At 41.7% G+C, this 24,468-nt stretch overlaps 2 protein-coding genes across 2 annotated transcripts in view; one reads left to right on the top strand and one right to left on the bottom strand.

The window, feature by feature from the left end:
* Window positions 1–1,475, bottom strand: part of LOC124612483 (E3 ubiquitin-protein ligase KCMF1-like) — a 90,821-nt gene extending 89,346 nt beyond the window's left edge. The window contains 1 exon segment of the mRNA XM_047140717.1: window positions 1,269–1,475. Within this exon segment, the coding sequence (XP_046996673.1) occupies window positions 1,269–1,284 (16 nt within the window). The 5' untranslated portion in view covers window positions 1,285–1,475.
* LOC124612484 (dihydropteridine reductase) overlaps window positions 1,447–24,468 on the top strand; it is a 62,119-nt gene continuing 39,097 nt past the window's right edge. The window contains exons 1-3 of the mRNA XM_047140718.1: window positions 1,447–1,599; window positions 20,517–20,600; window positions 21,314–21,419. Coding sequence (XP_046996674.1) covers window positions 1,456–1,599; window positions 20,517–20,600; window positions 21,314–21,419 — 334 coding nt within the window. The 5' untranslated portion in view covers window positions 1,447–1,455. The remainder of the gene's footprint in view (window positions 1,600–20,516; window positions 20,601–21,313; window positions 21,420–24,468) is intronic.

Here is a 24,468-nt window from a genome sequence, read left to right on the forward strand (position 1 = left end):
AGCAAGTTTCTGAACATACATTTTAATTTACTTTTGTGTAATAAGTCTGCCAGGTGCAAATAGTGTTAAGCATAACAGTCTTAGTGCACCTTTATTTACATGTAGTAACTTTTTTTTTAAGTGAAAATTCTTTGTGGAAAAAAGACTACGCCGAAGACATCCTGTGAATGCAGAACTGTCACCCTAGTATGAGAGCATTTTCATTACCAGCAGGTAACAACAGGAAGGGAAGCTATCATTTCCAGCCACAATATCAATATCTAGCATCAATTGGAGGATTTTGATGTAAACAGTACAGCTGTCAATAGCTGGACAATATTTTTTTTCAATTCTGGAAAAATAACTTTGTACAGAAAATAGCACTGAGCAAGTTATATCTTCCAAGTTTCTCCGCATATCTGCCACCTTCCAATTACATAATGTAAAAATAAGAAAATATACTATCATTTTACGAACATCAAAATATTTACACAAAAACTGTTTTACCAATTAAAGAGACTGCATGATATACAATATTATACTTTATTAACTTAGTAAACAAACATTTTCCATAGTACAACAAACTTTTAAGAGCGCAAAGACATTAGTAAACCATATTCAAACAGCTCTTACTCGTAATAACAACTTGACAACAGACAGTAATGAAGTGGAATGAACGTCATGTAAACGTAAATATGGGCAAAAAATTACAAAGAAAATGAATGCAGTCCGAGGTGGATCTGTGTAAACTACTGGTTGCGCTATCGAGTTCGGGGAACAGCCACTGAGTGCTCACACTTTGTACAGATCATATAAAACATCATTTATGACATTAACATTTAAATGCACTAGACAGCAGACTGGCATACTGTAGCAGCAATTCGCACGCAATGCAGCTCATATATTCTCACAATCTCGCTCGCAACCAGGATAAACGTTGTCTCCATTATGACGTGTTCAAATTACTAGTGAAAGGGAGGTCATCACATTTTATCTCAACAAAGAAATTTTCAGATGGGCTGTAACATTTTCAAGATTATTTCTAATAAGTGCCTACGGCAGTTCACACTTCACTACAAATTTACACATCATTCTGCGTGTCAATACGAAAACCTGCAAAGTTACTGTTCGAAGTACGAAACGCCTTAAGAAAGAGACTTTATTCTGGCGAAAAAAACCCCGCAATGTTTATTCGATGTTAAAATACAGTAGCAGGTCACGCCGTTATTATAATAAGTCCACAGGAGGAATAAACCCTGTTCTCTGACCTGTGATACAGTATCACTCACCTTCATGTCGGGACATTTCAGAGAGTGCTCGAAGCCCTCCTAATTTTACCTGCCCTTAGTGAATTCCTTGGATTCTACGCTATCGATAATATCTACGTATACAAATATATATTCATCAGCACAGTCCCATCGACGAAAATTTCTCAATATAGCCCCATCTCTAAACCTAACCCTCAACTAGGCCATAATGACGTCACACGAATTTGTGTCCCATCATTCCATACGGAATCACAGAGGAGAAATGGCTGAAAGGATTGGACGTGTTTTCGTTTACGGAGGAAAAGGCGCTCTTGGCGCGGCTTGTGTTCAACATTTTAAAGCTCAAAAATGGGTAAACACTCACTTTCTTAATTATATAACTGTGTTTAGAATATGAAGATCATATAGATTCGTGAAGATACTTACAAGAGATATTTTCTGTGAGGAGCCACTCTTGCTGGATGTAGAAAGCGTATCCACATTGCATTCGATGGCTCAAAAAAAAAAAAAAAATAATAATAATAATTAAAAAAATTACTAGGTACATCCAGTTGTTTTCCAAATTAGCGATAGAAGACCATGAATAGCCAAGAGCTCTATGGTATGTCGCCGTGAAAACGTCTCTGATCTTCCTGAGCAGGTGTTGCAGCCTCGCATACGGATAGAATTGTGGTTGCTAAATTTATACCATGTAAGACTTCCTGAATTGGAAGCAAAATTTTAGAAATGTATCAAATATCTGCCCATAATGAGCGGAAGGTGCCCTATTAATGCTGTCCCATTGATATGCGTGTATATTAGAAAATTGTATGCCAATTTAGGCAATTCGAATTAATCCGCTGAATGTGTTAGTCTGCCAAATTCGTGAACTTGGAATTTTACATGTTTCGCGTAATGGTTACGTTAAATTATACGAACGTTTAGTTCAATCACACGATTGCTGAAAACTGACGAGTGTCATTTCATGCGTGCTTATCTGTAGCCTACCCATCATTTCACGTCAAATCAGCCAATTTTAGAAATAGTTTCCGTCTGGCTATCTCAGATTTTGTTAAAACTTTTACCATATGCTGTATGCTGGCACCAGCGCCATTAGCTTGAAGACAGACGATGAGAGTATTATCGTGAATAATTAATCACGTTTGACAGCCCTTTTAACACTTAACTTTTGCAGTGCGAAATCTGTAACTTGCTGTTTCTACCCAACTATTGGTGCCATGTTCAAATATAACAAGGATGAGGTCAGTGAGGTGACAAATGTTCCACAACTGTTGCTCAAAGTTCGAGAAAAACAAATACGTGACCACCCCAGTTTCAACCATTGATATTCCAGCCTAAAACTTTTTTGTGTCACGATATTCGGTTATCTATCAAGACAGCTGATATTAGACCACATGATGAATATTAATTTCAAGATTGTTCACTTAGCTTCAAAGGCAAGTGACTTCGTCGAATTATAAACACATGTTTGATACAGATGGATCCATAAGAATCATTTAATTTTCAGTGCCATGTAAATGGGAAAATGGAGTTGGTCCATGATAGCTTTGCTACTATCAATTTAGAAAAATTGTTAGTAGCTCTGTAGCTATACAGGAATAGTCGTAGGTATGTCTCTTCTTACGGGTTCCTTAGCCTGAATTGGGTCACTTTATCAGGTTCCCAAGTCTGTTACAGTGTTTCTGATCAGGTTTTCAAGCCCACTGCTGGGTTGATCAGGTTTTGAAGCCTGAGCTACTCTGTAGTATTGATTTGATTTTAAGTTTTGTTCGATTTTGAGACAGTTTGCACAGGGAACTTGTACTGGCATCCCATCATTGTTGTGGATGGAGCAGGAGTGTTGGCAATAATGTGTTGCTCTGAAACCCAGCAATAGTCTTTTCTATCTGGCCAACAGAACAAACATGCAGGGCCCTCGGGATGCATGAAGTCTCTTAGCACATTATTCTATTAAAGTGATAAGTCATAGATGTTCCTAATTCACCATTTATTCTCATAAATACAGGCTACCTATTGTCCAGGTTGGAGATTAAAAATGTTTTCTACAAAGCAGCTTCTGATAGACTGATCAAAGTTAGCTATAAAAGATGCTGTATCGTTTGAAACTTTGCCGATAAAAATTGGTTTTTTTAAAATCTGTTGGTACAGATTGGTGATAACCTCTTGTTCCAAAAAAGGTTTAGCCATTTTCAAACCTTTCCTTTTGAGCCAATTTTACAGTATCAACTTCAGCCCCTTCAACAAACAGCAACTTGTTTCCATGCATGTTCTCATCACAAAATATGAACAAATGACATATATATCACTGAAGGCTTTTGCTGTTGCACCAATTCCATCACATGGTAATTTACCATGGTATGTCCCAAAGAATTTCTATTCAGTGTTGCTCACAAAATCATTTGCATGATTACATAAGATATTGTTCATTAGATTTTTGTGTTGGACGACAGAACCCACACTAAAAATAATTGCTGACCCTGAACATAATTACTTTTGCATTCTAGGAGACCACTCATTGAAAAGCAGAAGCATTGAGTTGTATGTAGGCGTACACAGAGAGGAAGAAAACTTGCTAGCTTTCGGAGTAATCCTTTCATGAGCTGGAGTAAAAGTAAATACACACACTCATGAACCTATGCCCTTACATGGTGCTGGCTGGATTGACAGTACCTGTAACGCATTTTGGCAGATGGACTGGTTGTGTAGGGTGGTGGGTTACGTTGGGTGGGGCTGATAGGAGGAGGAGGCAGGAAGAGGGATTGGGGGTGGGTGGCTATCAGCTCAGAGGGAGGCAGACCGGCTAGGCAGTTTTCCAGTTAGAATGTGGCAGGGAGGGATGGCAGGTATGTGGGCTAGGCATGTGATGCACAATTGTCAGAGATGTTTGGGAGCAGCACACACAAATAGCAATGTGGGATATGAATTGGGAGGGGTTGACTGGATGGAGGCAGGGGAGACTGTTGGGTGGAGGGTGCAGGAACAATGAGTTGCCATTGATCGAGGCCAGGAAAATTATGGGAGTGGAGGATCTGTTGTAAGCATAACTCCATCTGTGTAGTGCAGAGAAGCTGCTGCTGGAGGGAAGGATCCAGATGGCCTGGGTTGTGAAGCAGCCATTGAAATTGAACATGTTATGTTCAGCAGGTGCGTGTTGTGCCATAGAGTGGTCCACTATGCTCTTGGCCTTGACTACTCATTCAGGTTGACAGCTGGTCCAATGATTGCAGCAGAGCTTGTGTATGACATGGCTGCTTTCACAGGTGGTTCGGCTACTGATGGGGTAAGATAAGCCTGTGACAGGACCCTCAACCCCTGGTCTGATTCAGGTTCATTGATGATAGATTTTGACTTCACCACTTATTTCCCATTCACTTCGAGTGGTCCTCTTCTATACAGCATGCCATGTTCTTGGACATAGACCTCCGTCTCGCTGATGACTCCATCCGCAACTCTGTCCACATTAAACCTAATAACCACCAACAGTTCCTGCATTTTGATAGCTGCCATCATTTCTGCACCAACATCATGACTCTCCTCCAGTGGAATGTTCACGGCCTTCGGTCCCACAAAGAGGATTTACGACTGCTTTTAGCATCACAGCGTCCCCTTGTACTCTGCCTCCAGGAAATGAAATTGCGCCCTCATGACCGCTTTGAGCTTTCACATTTCTTGCTGGTTCGTTTTGACCTTCCCCTGAGGTTGGCATTCCATCTCATGGGGGCGTCGTGCTGCTCATATAGGATGACATTCATAGTCAACCCATCTTCCTGATTACCCATCTGCAAGCTGTTGCAGTTCACCTTTTCTTCCCCACCTGACCTTTTCCCTCTGTACCATTTATGTCCCTCCATCATTTGATGTCACCAGGGCAGACATCCTTCAGCTTATTGGGCAGCTATCTCCCCCATTTCTGCTACTCAGCGACTTTAATGCGCATCTTCCCATTTGGGGGTCTCCCAGAAACTGTCAGAGAGGTGCCACCTTGGCTGATCTTAACCAGCTCAACCTCTTCTGCTTTAATACTGGAGCACCCACTGTCCTTTCCAACTTCCAGCTCACCTATTCCCATTTGGATCTATCTTTCTGCAGTGCCCAGCTTGCCCATCATCTTGAGTGGTCCATTCTTTCTGATGCCCACTCGAGTGACCATTTCCCATGTGCTATCCCACTGCTGACTCCTACCCCACCTGTTTGTACACCGAAATGGCAGCTTACTAAGGCTGACTGGCGGCTTTACTCTTCCCTGGCGACCTTCGAAGAAAAGATTTCCCCAGTTGTGATTACCACATGGAATCTCTCACAAACATTATCCTTACTGCTGTGGAATGTTCCATTCCTCACACTTCCTCTTTACCAAGCCGTGTCCCAGTCCCTTGGTGGACTGATGCGTGCCGCAACGCAATTCGCGCACGGAGATGTGCTCCCCGCATATTTAACCATCATCCTATGATGGCGAAATGCAGTCATTACAAACGGATGCGTGTAAAGTGTCATTACATTCTTTGGGATACCAAAAAACCTAGCTGGATTTCATTCTCTAGTTCTTTTATCTGTTTCACCCCTTCCGGAACCAAGATCCATTCACCAAATTCCGGCCTGACAGTAGCAGACGATGTTATCGTGGACACCTGCTGGAGAACTGGTATCCTCCGTACTCTTTTCACATGGGGCTTCCGTGGCCACCTGCCCTGTTTCCTTCAGGAATTTTTAAAAGTCAGAGTTTTTAAGGTGCATGTGGGTTCTGCCTTGTCGGACACCTTTATCCAGGAAAATGGTGTGCCTCAGGGTTCCGTCCTGAGCATTGTCCTCTTTGCTATCGCCACTAACCCTATAATGGCCTGTCTCCCGCCGGGCATCTTGGGCTCCCTTTTTGTTGATGATTTTTCCATCTATTGCAGTTGTCTTTGGACCTGTCTCACTGAGCAGTATCTGGAACAATGTTGTGATCGTCTTTACTCCTGGAGCATCAACAGTGGCTTCCGTTTTTCTACTGACAAAACCATCTGTATGAATTTCAGGTGGCGCAGTTGGTTTCGCCCACCGTCTTTACATCTTTGGCCTGTTGCCCTTCCGTTCATTGAAACTACAAAATGCCTGGGGTTCATAGTAGATAGGAAACTCTCTTGGTCCTCCCATGTGTCTTATCTGGCAGCCCACTCTTCGTGGCTGCTCAGTGTCCTATATGTCCTCAATGGTGCTTTGTTTATGCATCTGCATGTCCATCCCTCTTACGCGATCTCAGCACTATCCACCATTGTGGCATCCGTTTGGCGACTGGTACCTTTTACACTAGCCCGGTTGACGGTCTGTATGCAGAAGCTGCTGAACTACCACTGTCCTACCGCTGTGACTTTCTTCTCAGCAGGTATGCATACCGTTTGTCTGCCATGTGTGGCCACCCATCCTATGCCTCCTTCGATGATTCCTTTGATCGCCAGTATGGGGCGCATCCCTCTTCTCTGTTACCTTCTGGAGTCCGCTTTCGGCACTTGCTACGGTGACTTAACTTCATACTACCTGCAACTTTCCCAGTGGGTGTGAACCCTTCACCACGTTGGCTTTGTGAAGCAGCCCATGTTAACCTTGGCCTTCATTCTCTTACTTAGGACAGTATTCCAGCCTCGCTCTATCGCCTTCAGTTTCACGACCTTCTCATGGAACTTCATGATAGTATCTTTGTATGCACTGATGGCTCTCGGACTGACCATGGGGTCGGGTGTGCCTTCGTCATTGGCACCTATGTCTTTAGATATCGGCTTCCGGCACACTGCTCAGTATTTACAGCCAAGCTCTTCACCCTGTATCTGGCTACGAGTACATCCGGTGACACAGACTTTTCAATTGTGTCCTCTACTCAGACCCTCTCAGTGCCCTTCAAAGGCTATGTGCACTGTACACCATCCGTCTCTTAGTGTAGTGGGTCCAGGAAAACTGTCACTTACTCACTCTTGTTGGAGCCACTGTGATGTTTATGTAGGTCCCTGGTCATGTCGGTGTGCCAGGAAATGAGGCTGCTGCCAAGGCTACAGTCCTCGTACCTGAGCCCGCTAGTTCCTATATTCCCTCTGATGATCTCTGTGTTGCAGTGTCAGGAGGTGTTGTCCCTTTGGGATCGCCAATGGTCCACCCACCACGGGAATAAGCTCCAGCTTATTAAGCCTCTCCCAGCAGCTTGGGCAACCTCCTCTCGGCCCTCCTGCCGGGAGGAGGCCATTTCAACTGGGCTGTGTATTGGGTACTGCCTTTTTAGCCATCGTCATTTGATAAGTGGCGCTACCACGCCACTTTGTACACATTGCGCCCAAATTTTAAATGGCCACCACTTCCTGACGGAATGCCCATTTTTTAACCGTTAATGTTCCCGCTTGTGTTTGCCGACTGAGTTATCGGTTGTTTTAGCAAATGACGCGTGGGCTGTCGACCGTGTTTTACGTTTTATCTGCTAAAGCAATATGGTGGAGGCCATTTAATTTTTAGTTTTGGGCCTCCGTTTCTGTGTGGTTGCTTTCTTAGCCCTGTCTCCATGTCCCTGTTTTTAGCTGACTTCTCTTATGTCCATTGGGACTGAAGTATAGTCGTTTTTTAACTCCTCTCTGTCTTCGTGTTCTATAGTTTTGATTTGGGCGCGTATAACCCCAGTTGTTTTTTTGTGCCCTAAAGCAAAACAAAACCATACCAAAATTTCCCGACCAAAAAATGCCTCCCATACAGCCTAGCCACCCATGGATGATATATCTGCAGTGATGCAAACTCCCTTGCCCATTATACTGAAGACATTATGAAGACCTTCACAGACAGGCAGTACCCCCGTCCCCAAAACCTAGTGCACAAGCAAATTTCTCCACACACACACACACACACACACACACACACACACACACACGTGCGCACACACACACACACACACACACAAGAATCAGCTACAAAATAATGGGGACCTCGACACTCAATGTCACCCTGGACTGTAGTAACTGGACCATATCCTTCGCCAGGGCCTTCTCTCTTTATGCACTGAAATGGGGGACATCCACCCCGATATCCTTTCCACACTTCCTAAAGTGGTGTTCTGTCACCCACAAAACCTTCACAACATCGTAGTCCATCCCTGTGCCACTGCCACTGCCACTTCCAACCCCTTGCCACAGGGATGATATCCCTATGGCAGACCAAAGCGCAAGACCTGCTCCATCCATCTACTCAGCTTCTCCTACTCCAACTGCCACAGGCTTATGCTACCCTATCAGAGGCCATTGCCACCTGTGAAAGCAGCCCTGCCGTATACCAACTGTGGTACAAACACTGCACAGCTTTCTATGTTGGTATGACTACCAACCAGCATGGCCACTGCCAAACTGCTGCCAAGAACAAAGTTGAACACCTGATAGCACAACATGCTCAATTTCAATGGCTGGTTTACAACCCAGGCCATCTTGATCCTTCCCCCCAGCACCCACTCCTCTGAACTACACAGATGGGAGTTATCCTCTCAACACATCCTCTGCTCCTGTAATGATATTGTCCTGGCCTCTGTCTCAGGTAACCCAATGTCCCTGCACTCTCCACCCAACAGTTTCCCCATCCTCCATCCTGCCACCCCATCCCAATTCATGTTCCCACGTCAACTACAGTGTGTACTCCTACCCACTCACTGCCTCCTACAGTCATGCAGCACATGCATATCATGTATACCTGTTACCTCTCCCTCCCCACATTCCTTCCTGGCAAACCAGCAGCCTCTCCCCGAACCCCTAGCCGCCCTCCATTAATCCTCCTCTGCCTGCCTCTCCTTCTATCCACCGCATCTGATACTATCCCCATCACACCACCAGTCCACCTGCCAAAATGCAGGCACTGTGTAATGTCGTGTGTGTGTGTGTGTGTGTGTGTGTGTGTGTGTGTGTGAGAGAGAGAGAGAGAGAGAGAGAGAGAGAGAGAGAGAGAGAGAGAGAGCGAGAGCGCACGAGCGCATGTGCATTTTACAGCAGCACGTAATAGGATTTTTTCTTTTTGTGTATGCCTATCGACAACTCGGTGTTTTTTGGTGAATGAATTCTGCTAATCCAGTAGTATTTAAGTTTTACCAAAACTTTCTTACAACAAATAATATAAAGAGTGAATTTCCCTAATTGTAGTGTGTATGTGCTCAATCGGCCACACACACTGCCACAGTTTCATGCCTGAGGGAATCCCTGAATGTGCAAATGTTCATATTTTGGATATCTTCTGCACCTCTGTAATAAAGTACGAGTGGGTGTAAACTCGCCTGGCAAATTTCTCAGTGGAAGGAATGCGAAGCATCTTGCAACACAAATTAATAGTTTTCTGTGAAATCCATTAAAAACAATTTCTGCCATTTTCAAATTGTCTTTGATCAACTTCAGATGATGGCTTTGTTGCTTCACAGTGTAGTGATGGGCCTCAGTTTATTTTTAATGATTTTATTTAAATTCCAGTTTATATGGCCGTAAAAGTAAGTAGACTCTCATACATCCATTTACATCTAGTATGCACTTACCACAATAAACTTGCTTATCTTTGAAGCAAAATATTATCCATTACACAAAAGAAACAAACTAGTGAAAATGAGTCGTCAAGAGACAAAAATCTGGTCTTTCTAATTGAACCAGTTAGAAAAAAAAATTTGACTGCCATTCCAAGATATTTGACCCTGACCATTATCAAATGTGACTATTAAATTGAAGATAATCAGTTTAGGCCCAAATATTTTAATAACTAAAAAAGCTTAATAGTTAATATTTATCATGTGGTCTAACATGAACTTTCTTGATCAGAGAAACTTATCTTAATATAAAAATGTTTCAGACTGAAGATATCAATCGTTGAAACTGTGGTGGCATGAGTATGGTAAGTTTTTGCCACTTTGAGCAGCAACTGGCAAAAATATGCTATCTCTTTGATCTTGTCCATGCTTTATTTGAATATGGCAACAAAACTGAAGTAGAAACACCAATTTGCATGTTTCTCATTACAATAGTCAACTTGTAAACAGTTGTCGAACATGATGATTTAATCGTAATAATACACTCATTGGCCAAGTGACCTCCAAATTGATGGCCTTAATGCCAAAAGTACAGCAAATCCTGTGCTAAAACTTTACAGAACTGCCTTTGAGATATGTGTGCAGCTACAGTAAAAGTTTTAACAAAATTGGAGATTGCCAACCTCTGGTTGACATGACATGACATGGAATGCCCCATGAGTCTTAAAAATTGTTTGTAGCAGACTTCCCCAATTAACGTTAGTTGCTCCAGAAGAAAATAGTTTGATTTCTCCTCGTGCGGGGGGGGGGGGGGGGGGGGGGGGGGGGGGGGGGATTCAATGGCCCAAAGGAAAATTTCCTTCGATTTTAAATACAACTTTTTTACTATTATGTTTTAGCTTATGCCCAGCTGAACAGTTGCAGACCTGCAGTCTGTATCAGGCGGCTTAGATGTTTTTCTGATGTGTTAAGAGAAAACGCCGTCATTCAAATAGCAAAGATAAGTTGTCCATTTAAAGTGCTGAAGCAGATAGTCCATCATATGCTCGAAGGTGACTAGAGCATTACATAGTCTAAACAGCATAACTTGGAACTCCCATACAGACTGTGTCTGTATATGTGCAGATGGAAATGTGTGTGTGTGCGCGCGCACGCGAGTGTATACCTGTCCCTTTTTTCCCCCTAAGGTAAGTCTTTCCACTCCCGGGATTGGAATGACTCCTTACCCTCTCCCTTAAAACCCACATCCTTTCGTCTTTCCCTCTCCTTCCCTCTTTCCTGATAAAGCAACTGTGGGTTGCGAAAGCTTGAAATTTGTATGTGTGTTTGTGTGTTTTTTATTGTGTCTATCTACCAGCGCTTTCTCATTTGGTAAGTCACAGCATCTTTGTTTTTTAATATATAATCTCATTTTTTGATATGTCTAGAATCTGGGCTCATCTTTTAGGCTGGAACTTAGTGTTTTGCAAAGTGGATGGTGCTCCCCTTTTATTCCAGTAGTCAGCCACTGCGGGTATCTGCCATCTTTTAATTATTTCCACTGCTTTTGTCCCTTTTATCGAATGATAGATCTGACAACGATATTTTTGTTGTTTCTCTCTCTCTCTCTCTCTCTCTCTCTCTCTCTCTCTCTCTCTGCGCGTGCGTGTGTGTGCGCGCGTTTGTTTGTTTGTTTGTTTACATTTTAATTCTTCAGCTTTTTCTACCCTGGCTATCCCACAGGAAGAGGGACAAGCCAGACGTCTAGGAGTGAAACAGTTTGTTCAATACTTAATATGTACTCAAACTAATGGGGTTACTTTTACTGCGACAAAGGCAGTATGTTTTGTGGAGCATATTGAAGATAAATTTGGAGAAGTTGAGGTGATTAGGAAAAATTCACAATGGATTGCTGTCAATTAAAACTACTTCAGCTGTACCATGTACAAGTCATCAGGCATGTAAACATCTGGGTAACATACTAGTGATTGTTGCCCCACACAAGACTTTGAATATGATCCACAGAATCATCTTCCACCAAAACCAACTGCTCCAAGCAGACGAGGAACTATGAGATAATCTTGAGGGACAAGAGACACATTTTCATGTGTCCAAAACAGTCCAAGGATAACAGAATAGGTACAGGTGCCTTTATGTTAGCCTCTGAAGAGAATTCCTCATGGAAATAGTTAGCCGCAGTGTGCAGGTGTGATGTGAAACCTTATGTCCCACTGCCCATGAGGTGCTTTAGATGCTTGTGCTTTTGTCACGTATCGTCCCACTGCACGGTGGATCCAAAATGAGGCGACTGCAGACAATCACTCCACAAAGGTAGTCCTTGTGAACAACCACTGCTGTGTGTCAGTTGCACAGAACAGTATTCTTCTCATTCACCAGTTTGCTCAGTCTTCAAGAAAGAAAGAAAAATAACAATATACACCTATTGACAACCTGTCATATACTGATGCATGTAAAAGAATATGAATGCCTACATCCCGTTGGTATGACGCCCAGTTATACAAAAGTCACAGCAATCATTCCCACTACCTGGAACAGGTTTCTCCTGCGGCATCTACCAGTGACAGGCTTTCTCTCAGTATCCCTCACCCCAAAAACCCACAGATCAGAGACCTGACACCAGCTAATGGGTGTGGGTTCTAGTCCTGCCCACTCTTCATCCATCACCACAATCGTCGCGGATAGCCCTTTGGAAGAATACAGGCCACCAAAGGTTGCGGCGGAGGAGGAGGAGGAGAATTGGGTCAAGGCTGTTCTGGTGATCCCAGAGGTGTGAGAACCCCCCACACTCTCGGATTCAGTGGTGTGACCAGTCCTCTTGAACCCTTCACACCAAATCTGGACAACCATAATGTGATGATTCACTGTAACTGTCATGGTTGTCACCATCTGCCGGAACACCTTCACGTTATTCATTCTCTTCTGTGTTTTGTGTTGCTCTACAAGAAATGCACTTCACTGATGACCATTCCCCAATGCTCCATGGCCATTGTGCATTCTTTGGAAACATGTTGGCCCAGGGAGGGCATCTGGAGGAATCTGTACATTGGTTTACACAGCAAGTGGATTCCCCATCATACCACCTTGGAAACAGTAGCAGCGCAAGTTCAAACAACCTCAGCGATCAGTTCTTTCAGTTTTTACATACCCCAGGGAGGCCACCTTTTTGTGATGACCACCTTAATCCAACATCTTTCCCCACTTTTCTCCCACTTGAGGATCTCTGTGTCCATCGCTCCCTGTGAGGGGAGTATCACATTCTATAGTAGGCACCTTCTATTTGACCAGCTTCTGACTGACCATGATCTATCTCCCCTCAGTGATAGTACTCCTACCCACTTCAGTGCTGCCCATGGTACTGGTTCAGTTATCGATCTAACAATCTCCCTCTCGGCCTTGTGGCTTCGCTGCTTTGGTCATCATTAAGGGAAGACCTTTGTAACAGTGACCACTTTCAGAAACGCCAACTGGCAGTTGCATACATCTGCTGTTACCTTCGCCTCCTCTCATATCAAACTTCTCAACAATGTTGTACAAGATGTCTCCAGTGTGACCACACACTGCTAATCCCCTTTCTGCAGATCCCCTCCACCACTGACTCATGCCATGATGGACCAAGACATTGCAACAGCTATTCAGGTTCACCGAAGACCGCTGTAACATTTTAAGTGACATACTTTACAGACAAAACTTAATACTTACATGTTTAAGTGACTTCATGATAAGGCTCAGTATTTAATTAAACACAGTAAGAACGAATGCTGCTACATCTCCTCCCTCAGTACGTACATCTCTTCATCCCAGGTGTGGGCCAAACTGTGTAGTCTTCTGGGCTGCCAACAACTGTTCCAGGTCTTGTCCTTCAGGGTGGTCTTTGTACTCAAGTGTCAGTTCATGCTGAACACCATGCAACATGCACATGCATTGCATTATCATCGGAATCCTCTTCTTGTTCAGCTACCTGCGTACTACAGAAACGACAAGTTGAAGATGTGCCCATATGTTCTAACCCCCCCCCCCCCCCTTAAGCCAAATCGTATAATGAACATTTCATTGACTGTGAACTACTTCAGGCTCTTGCTTCATTTCATGATGTGGCTTCAGGCCCTGATTCGTTTCATAATCACATGATTCGACACATGAATGTTACTCAGTGGCTACAACTACATAGTGTCTCTTGATGGTTACTGACAGATTAGTCTTGTCAATATGCTCTGCAAACTGCTTGAAAGGATGGATAATTATACTGAGTTCTCGAGTCTTGGGCATTTTGTCCTCCTATCAGTTTGTTCTCTGGGAGGGATGATCCACAACTTACCATCTGGTCCAGTTGGAAGCAGCAATCCAATAGGCTTTTTCGAAATGCCAACACCTCATTGCAGTGTTTTTTACCTGCATAAGGCATACGACACTGCTTGGCCCCATGACATTGTACTTAATCTCCATGAGTGGGGCTTTTGAGGTTCATTCAAATTTTGATCTGTTAGTTTTTATTTTAGCAGCTGTTCAGGGTTCGAGTTGATAAGTCACTCAGCTCTCCACAACTCAAAGAGAATGGCATCACACAGGGCTCTGTTGTAATGGCTCGATCTTCCTCATTGCCATCAATGGGCTGGTGATCTCTGTTGGGTCGCTGGTCACCCCCTGCACTGTATGTTGACAACTTTTGAATTTGGTACAGCTTCCACTCAGTTGTTTCAGCTGAATGCCAGTTTCAAGGCACCATCAGATGGGTCTCTGTGTATACTCTTTTCCATGGTTTCCAATTCTCTCCTGCAAAAATGAAGGTATTGCATTTCTGTTGTCATACCACAATCCGTCCTGACCCAGAACTCGACTTGGGTATCCAGCACTTTAAAGTTGTTGCACATTTCTGTGTAATGGACTTTACTTTTGTTAAAGAGCTGACTCGGCAACCCAATATTCATCAATTAAAAACTAGTTGCATGCAGAACTCGTACTCTTATCAGCCGAAACATTATGACCATTGCCCATTGTGACATTGGATGCTGCCTTCTGGCATTGTGGGCACGTGACGCAGTAACAAAAGTGTGTAAGCAAAGCAGACACTAACAGGGGATCACCCTTGTGAAGATACGGGCTGCAGATAAGAAATCCATTGAGATAAGACTTTGACAATGGGCAGATTATTATTACACAGTGTCTGTGAATACGTATATCAAAAACGGCAAAGCTGGTCAAATGTTGATGATGTGCTGCTGTTGTGAGCATATGCAGAAAGAGAGGTAGGAGGACAGTGAAGCTACCACTAGGTGCTAAATGCTTGTACATCCACAACTCTTCACAGAATGTGGGGTTTGGAGGCTTGTCTGCTTTGTAAAGTAGTATAGATGGTGATCTGTGGCATGTCTGCTGAAAGAGCACAATGCTGGTGCACACACAAATGTTTTGGAGCACACCGATCATTGTGCATTGTTGAACAGGGAGCTCCGCGGCAGACAATGCGTATGTGTTCACATGTTGACCCAACAATGTCATCAGTTACGATTGCCGTGGGCACAGGGTCCATCAGGATTCAACTGTCAATCAATGGAAACCTGTCAGCTCTTCAGATGAATCACATTTTAACACTGAGTTGATGGTCGTCTCCACAAATGCTCTCATCAAGGTGAATGCCGGCTCAAAGCGTGCAGCACACCACAGATGCAGGCTGGTAGGAGCAGTATTATGCTATAAGAGACATTCTCCTGCGCTTGCATGGGACTTGTGATAGTACTCAAAGACAATCTGACAGCTGTGAACCACCTGCACCCCTTCATGCTTGATGTCTTCCCTGAAAGCGAGATGTCATCTTTCAGCAGCATAATTGTCCGTGTCTCGAAAGCAGAACTGTGCTACAGTAGTGTGAGGAGCATAATAGTGAACTTACATTGCTGTCTCGGCAACCAAATTCGCCTGCTGTAAACCTTGTGGAACCCATCTGGGTTGCTATCGGGCACCGTCACTCTGTACACAAATCAGCGTCCCGTTATTTATGCAGATTACATGACATGTGCATAGACATCTAATGCCATGTACCTCCGCAAACCTGCCAGCAAAGTGCCGGACTTCTGATACGCAAAATCAGTGATGTATTCTGTTCCAAAGACAGGCAAACAAGCTACTAAGCAGGTGGTCATAATGTTTTGGCTCATCAGTATATATCAATTAATGAGACATTAGCATCCTTTGATGTAAAAAACGTCTACAGTAATGTCCTGCTAAAGGAAACTATTGAAATTATTAGACATAATCTGCTATCCATAACAAGGTCAGCACTGCGGAGTGTACTGAACTAATTGAATTTCTAGATTTTGTTTTAACTTAAAATTTTTCCCTTCAGTGACACAATATATTATCAACAAGGTGGACTTGGGATGGGTAATAGTCTAGCTGGTACTTTAGTGTATGTTTTTTTGAACAATTTATAAAGTAAATTTTTTTGCCAAGTTTCCACAGCTAAAAAGAAGAAACAATTTGTTATAAACGGTGTGTTGATGACATTTTATTACTGATAGAGAGTGACACCAGTGAGCTTAGCACATTTGCTCAAGCAGTAGGCAGAATGCACCCAAAAATAACTTTTACTACAGAAGCTGGAAAAGATAATGCCATTAACTACTGTGATCTTACTATTAAGAAAGTTGACAACAAATATAAGGTTTCAGTTTTCAGAAAAGCTACATGTACATGTAGTATCATCAATGCCAGTTCAGGCCATCCTCCATGACATAAATAATTCTTCTTCACCTCAAATGATTCACCATCTCCTTCACCTGTCTTTGGCCGAGAACAAAATATGTAAAGAAGTAAATGATGTCATGCACCCGCACAGTAACCTAAAGAAACATGTAATAAACAGCAGGCAGACGCACTCTCGCCTAGAAAATAGAACCAATAAAGAACAAACGAAAACCATTCCTATAAAATTTCGAGGCAAGAGTCCCAGCACATAGAAAAATGTTTCAGAAAATTTAATGTTAGATGTTTGCTTTCCCAAGTTAACAACGCCCTAAACCAGCAAGTAAAACATAAGCCGAAAAGGGTGTATGACAAATTTGAAGGCTCTGGAGTAGGCAGGATTAATTGTAATAACAGTGATAAATATTATATCTACCAAACTGGCTGCTCTTTTAACATGAGCTTAAGGAGAATTTACAGCCATGTAATGAAACTGCTTTGGGATTGCATTAATCAAACACTGGTCGTTCTATAGGGAGCAATGAGAATAGTATACCTATTCTGCACATGGTGTAAAAAGAGCATATGCAACTTGTTAGAAGAACATGAAATTAATAAAGTGAAAAACAAGAGCCAACAAAAGTAATAAATGAGCAGAGCAATTTTGTACACAATGCCTACTTTGCTTTGTTTGACAAATGTTCTACTTTAATGACTGAACACCTTCTCTTCTATGTGTCTTGTCTGTTTCACTTAGTATAGAGTGTCTTACCTATTTACTTTGTTTTCTTACATTGAGCATATAACTCTGGTATTTTCTTATCTCCTTCTCTGTTTATGTAATATATTTTATTAACTAGATAATCTTGTTAATGGTTTGGGATGGTGTTGTATCTATTTTCTTGAAATGGTGTGTCGCAGGTTATGAGAGGCCGTCTGGTGGTTATGTTCCTCTAACCTCTTGTCGCCTGTGCGGCATTCTGGCGGTAACACCAGCAGAGGGTGCTGATTGTTTACTGCAGTCTGTTTCCACTCATTTGGCTTCTTTTGCTGTGTGTTTTATCATTTTTATATTATTCTGTGTACTCTGTAAGCTTGCTCTTACAAATGTCATTATATTTTCATCTAAAATTCTCCACGAGAGCATATCAGAATTACTGTCACTTAACTATTTCCTTTTTAACAATCTAACTTTTGTCATGTTTTAATTTATTTACACTTTGGTACTGTAATCACGTGTATTACTGATTGTATTCTTATTTTTATTTTATATCGTACAATTATATCATTGAAGAATATGTGTATGCCTATATCAGTGACAGCATGGAGAAGGTCCGCTGGGCTATGAGAGTTAGTAGAAGTCATCCAGTATCCAGTCAGAAAAAACTTCAGTGCCTCTTCGGCCGGGAAGTCGTGCAGATGTTTTTCATCTGGGTCTTAAAAGATGTGAATCGTGAGCTTGGCCTCCCATTAGATTGTGAGTGAAATGGAGGGTAGCGAACATGGCAAATGCCTGACTGCACACAGCAATTGTGCAAATCCTGAGACTGGAACCAGGGTTCACTGTCATAAACAAGGATCACTGGAAGACCTTCCACAAAAAAAATTGGAAAGAGCAAGAATAGAGACCTTGGTACTGGCTGCGTGGAATCTGACCATGACGGAAAACACGTCAATGGCAATGGACCTGTAAAATCAATGTGGATAAGTTCCCAGTACTGGGTTGCTGGAGGCTGCAGAGAGAATAATGACCTGGAAGCTGCCTGTTGACTAGCGCACTGGGGTCACACAGTGTTCCAGCTCTCTGTCAATGGTGGGACAGTAAACGTGTGCACTAGCCAAGACTTTAATGCAGGAAGCACCTCAGTGACCTTTGTGTAAGAGCTGTAAAACCTCCTGCCGCAGACTCCTGGAAATGACCATCCAGGTAGCTGTATCATCTGTGGAGATGAGGAGGACCCCCTCTAAGACTGAGAGACGGTGGCGCAAGATAGATAAGTTGTGAAGAGGATCGGACAAGTAGCCCCGAGGATAAGATGGCAAACCTTGTTGTAAGAGGCAAACTGCCTGCTTGCGAATGGGGTTGCACTGTTGCCTTGACATTCCTGGCACTAGAGAACGGAAAACTGTCTACTGCTTGATGGGAGGGGACATCAAAATGAAAACATATGAGCTCATCCCGATCAGGCTCAGGGTCCGGCCAATGGGCAGCTGGGATAAGGTGCCTGCACCCCATGGGCACATGGACTAGTAATGAAATTAAGGGCTTGTGATTCATAATTAGTTGGAATTTAGTGCAATACAAGAAAATGTGAAATTTGCTGACCCTCATACACAATAGACAAGTGTGTCCTCCTCGACCTGAGAGTACTGGACCTAAGCTGGAATAGGAGTTTTGGATGCAAGCGCCAGTGGCTGCACTGAGCCGTCTGCATTCCAATAGGTGAAGATAACCTCTATTCTGTGCTGCAAGGTGTGCATAGCCAAAACCAATGGTTTGTTGGTATCTAAGATGGGTAGACACAGTGGAAACTGGAGGAGTTCCTTCAATATGGTGAAGGCCTTATTGCGTACTGGAGACTAGACAAAGGGTGTGCGATGGTGAACGCCCCAGGAATGAGCCAGTGGTAATAGGCAATTTTACCTTAAAAAATTTTTTTTTAAAAAAGGCCTGTAGTTCACGCAACAATGAGGGATGTGGTAGGTCCGTAATGACCTTGACAAGACTCTCCATGGATAGGATGCCCTACCTCAAGCTGACATGGCTCAGATATTCAAGAGATGGTTGGAAAAATTTGAACTTTTGCAGATTTGCAACATGGACCCACAGTCCAGAGTTTTTGAAAGAGGGCCCCTGAAGTTTTGCAGGCAGTTGCTCATAGTATGTCCTGTAAAGACAGTGTCATCTAGGTAGTTAAAACAGTGGAGAATATTGGACATGACCTGTTCCAGGTAGCATTTAAAAATTGCGGGAGAATTTGTCAACCCGAATATCAGTTGTAGGTATTGATAAAGACCAAATGGCATGTTAAAGATCACGACATGCTTGGATTCATCATCCAGGGGAAGTGGTGATGTGCTTTGGAAAGATCAAGTTTGGAGGAGAATTGACAGCCTGCTAAGTGTGTGAACAATTTGTCAGGAATGGGCAGAGAGTGAGTGAGTGAGTGAGTGTGTGTGTGTGTGTGTGTGTGTGTGTGTGTGTGTGTGTGTGTGTGTGTGTGTGGGCGCCATGGACTATGAATTTACGATAGCTTCAAGGTCACCACCTTGGATTTTTTTAACGATGACAATGGTAATGGTCATTCCCATGAGGAAATTGGAACCCCAGCCACAAGAGGCGAGCTGGTCCAGCCCCACCATGACTTGGGATCAGAGGACCAGGGGAATTTGCCCAGCACAAAAGATTCAAGATGAGCTGACTATTTCAAGGTTATGTGAACTTGAAAGTCTGTGGCATACTGTAGGTCTTTTGCAAAGATACCTAAAATTCTGAGCAGAGTTTCCCAAGACTGATAGTGGACCTCAGCAAATACTATCTGTATGGAGTCCGTGACCGAAAACCAAAGGCCTGAAAGCCGTAAAACCCAAAAAGGTTAGCTGGACTAACATTGTGGATGACAGTAAATAGGTAAAGTCAGTGATTTGTGTGTAACCTCTACCATGAACTGGCCAAGCAAGAGGATTTGCTGTTTACCATATCCCGTGAGACGAGTGTTTACCAGTGACAGCTGCGGTGAGCCGAGGTCTGAATATGTTTGAGTGTTAAGCCAGAAAACTGTTAGGCCAGTGTCCATCTGCAGGCCAAGTAGTGAAAAAAAGTAATTGAAAAGTAAGTCTTTAATAATTGTTTTTAAACAGCTTTGCACTACTCACATTTTTGTATTTTTAATTTCCACAATGTAAGAGTGTGAGTACTATTTTGTGGTGGATCATATGTATATATCCTCAAGACTATCTATCCCTGCCTCACCATCCTGATAAGTTATATTTATTTGGTTATTTATATCCAAGATAATGATCCCACATATTAGTGTTGTGAAATGTGTATAGTTTGTAAATATGTCAATGTTTTAATTATTCTGTTTCAGTGGGTTGGATCAATTGACCTGAAAGAAAATGAACAAGCTGATGCCAACATTCTTGTGAAACCTGAAGAATCTTGGATTGAGCAGGTATCAACACAGAGTAACCCAAAGAACTCAGAAATTGTTGGTTTTTTACTTTGTCTGAAGACCTCTTGCTGCACATAATGTGGATGTATTTCTCATTTGAGCAGTTATTTGGCTATGTACCTTTATCATTAAATTTGGATTTTAAGTAGGTGTGATCACAGATGAAGAAAAATACTACTTTGGTGAGGCCTCGCAGAAACTAAAGTGAACAGTTACTGTTTCTGATTGTAGCATTGAACATCACAAATTATAAAAATGTAGGTTACAAACATACAGTAAATAACATATCTTAAATATAGTTCACTATGTGTGCCAGGAAAGAGCAACAGCAGTTTCCCTTGAGTGATTAGAGTCATATATTGAAGTTTGCAAGAGGCAGTGCACTGATACAAGAAGTGACCTGTTGACTAGTGTCGAGCTGTTTTAGTATGATAAAGTCCAATCTGAAGTAACACCTAAGTATATATATAAGTAAATCATTGCTCCAATTACCCACTCTTCCATATCATATGTAAATTTACCTTTAGCTTCTCAGTTTTCAATATGAAATGTGCACATGTGGCTCTTTACAGGGTTCGTACTGGCCGGTTCTGACATACATGAAGCGCAGTTGTCAGTACTTTTAGGGTTTTACTTAATATGCTTAGTTTCTTCAAAGCGTCTCTTTGAAGTGCTTTGTAAATAAATGAACTAAAAAACATTTTATTTTGCAGGAAGTGTATGTTATCAAACAGATTGGTTCTCTCTTAAATGGTGAGAAAATTGATGCTGTAATTTGTGTTGCTGGAGGATGGGCTGGTGGAAATGCAGCCTCGGCAGGTAATTCATTTATTTCCATCAAAACAAATACTACAAAATATATAATATACCTAGAGGAAATTTCTACACGAAATATTGGCAAATGGAAACGCACAGGAAAATGTAAATTACTGCCTTTCACGATCAGGAGCAGCTCCTCATGGCAGAAGAGAGGAAAGATTGGACACCACTTGTCACTTTTCCTACACCTTTATGCATTATAAGTCTCTTTCTCCAACCATTTCTTTTAGTATGGCAGTAGAAGGAACCCAGTTCCAATAGAAGCAATTTTACATCTTCCGGCACGTTTCCAAATGTTCTGTTTGACAATTATGTTTTCTCTATCAGATGTAAATATTTTCAGGATAATGACCTCTTTCGTCTATGTAGTGTGTGTGAATTTTTAACGATATTGTGACTATGCTGTACAACCATCATTCTGAGAGTCTTCATTCTGAAATCTTTGAAGAGCTGCCCATCTCCATCTCTGCCTAGACTGTGATTTTTTTTTTTTCCTCCTACTTATTTCTTACTGCCACCTAACTCTCCATTTTTTCGTATGACAAATGAAGAAACACACACTGCTTTTCCATGATCTTTTTCACTGTTTCAGTGCACTCTTGTGATACTCAGCCTTATAGTTGTTCATCAATAATGCCTGAACAGAAAATGTGAAGGCATGAAAAGTTCGATAAAGTGGAGGTGGGCTATGCTATTTTGTTTTGGCTCATCTGACAGCATGTTACAGCACTGTGGTGCAGGGACTGCAAGCAGGCACCTGTAAACAAACAAAAATTAATTATGTAACCTTTTTTGTTATAATTTAAACATTGACTACCTTTCATACACTATTATGTTGTAAATACATATTTTGTCATATGCATTATTAATCAACTATAGATTGAATATTATGGGTGTCCACTTTGTGGGATATCCTGAACAATGCAACAGACGATGCAGAATGTATTGGTTTTTATGAATCGGGGGGGGGGGGGGGGGGGGGCAGCAAAAGTATGTATCTCAAAAATCTCACTGTCAAATATGATGAAAAGTAGTTACAGTGTAAATCATAATTGGTGTAATAAATGAAATGAAACTTTACTGCTAATCGAATAGTTTATCTTCAAACTTTAACACATTTCAAATGCTCGTTCCCATGAGCTATATTTGAAGTGAATGCGTTTCTTCTTGGTAGTGTGTGACAAAGACATAGGACAAGAAGTGCAACCAGCTACAGCCTTCTTTTGTCATTTTTCCAGGTTACTGTGCTCTTTGCATTCAGTTCAGAACCTTGAGGTCAACACTTCATGTGCTGAATTGCACACTGTTGAAGATACAAGTTCACAACAGTTTCACTGTTTGGTTTAGAGTTTTTATAGTACAAAATGACCTATGGTGGCAATATAAAACATACAGAACCACTAAAGGTGTCATATTTGTTGACTTAGAAAACCCCAGTGTCTTATAGTAAGACATGTGTCCTGCATCCATATAAATATGGGCCAACCCTGATCTGCTAAGTAGCTGATTAATTATTGATTCAAACCTTTCCTTGACAACAGAAAAATTCCAGTGTCTGATGATGATGATGATGATACACCTTGGTGCGATATGCTCTTTAATGTATAGACAGTATCAGTTCTGAATGCTTGTTTTTGCTAGAACTATTTTAAATAAACATAAGAGTCAAAATAAAAACATCGAACTTTATACAATGAAATAGTTTTGCCTTACAAAATTATTAAAGTTTTTGGTGAGAAATCAGTTTTAAAGAGACCGTCTGAAGCATTTGGTCTGGCTGCAAACTTATAATACTGCATAGGTTCTGTCTTAAGGAACTATGTCAAAATATCCAAAATAACACCTACTTTGTGGTAGAAAGCCTCTTTGGCCGAAAGCTTACTTGTTGACAGTCTTTTTGTTGTACCTATCTGCTGTATAGTGAGTAGCAATTTATTCTTCCCAAAATAGTGCCGTTAATCCATCCTGGATTTTCCTTTTTAATTAGTAATTTATACTAATAATAAAACTAAAACCTTGTCTGTTTATCTTTGAACACCATTGTTTCCAGAACTGCTTGACAAATTTGCATGATGTTTTCAACTTGAGTATACCATTGGGCAACATATAGGCTTTATTTCATCAAATCAGGTCATATGTATTGTAAAAATGTCTACGCAAGTATGTTCTAGATCTCCTCAAAAAACATTGGCTTGGTTTCAACCAAACTTAGTGCACGTATCACTCACAGTATGGAAAGAATTGCTGTGGGGTTAAGAATCACCCACATGTCAAAGGGGTGGGAGTGAAAAACAAGTGTAGACTATGATGCATGAATATGGAGATTTCATACATCCAGTGTTTGAGAGCAAGAGCACTTAGTGCCTTGCAACAAACTTTACACAAATTTCAAACTTTTACCAAACTTTTTCTCATTGACATCTTCATCAAAATGATGAAAGGCAAGAAGTTTGCCGATTTCTACATTCCTACAAAAGGCATGACATTTTAGTTTATTACTTCTTTACTGTTAGTTGTATTTGTGACACTTTCTGCAGACATTGTTCACATATACTGCTGAATATATGAGCAAAAATATATCATTGTATGACATATAGTTGAGGATATATGACGTCATGAACACTGAGATGTGTGAAAAACTGCTGTGCTATGCATAACATTTAAATTTATTGTTACTAGCCCACTGAACTGTTTTCAGTAAAATTAGGTAACAAGATAGCTTGAACCATAAGGAAAACATAGTTTACTTTAGAAAGTGTGCAGTACAAGATAATTTTTGATGTGATGAATATTACACAGATTAGGGAAAAATATTTACTCTTGGAAAAAGCTGTTTACTCTTTAACTTTGAACTTTATTCTGTTTGTGATAAAGCTTTTATTGGTTGATGTGTACTACGTGATATGACTCAAACTAATGAATACAATTTTTTTTTTAATAATTTTCAGTGTGTTTAATCCGTACTTCCACACTGTTTGTTGCACAATGTATAGCTACTACGCACACTGTCGAATATTTGAGAACAAGAATTTTACACACAATTATGAAA

The sequence above is a fragment of the Schistocerca americana genome, chromosome 4 (assembly GCF_021461395.2).
Source record: "Schistocerca americana isolate TAMUIC-IGC-003095 chromosome 4, iqSchAmer2.1, whole genome shotgun sequence".
Classification (NCBI taxonomy): domain Eukaryota; kingdom Metazoa; phylum Arthropoda; class Insecta; order Orthoptera; family Acrididae; genus Schistocerca; species Schistocerca americana.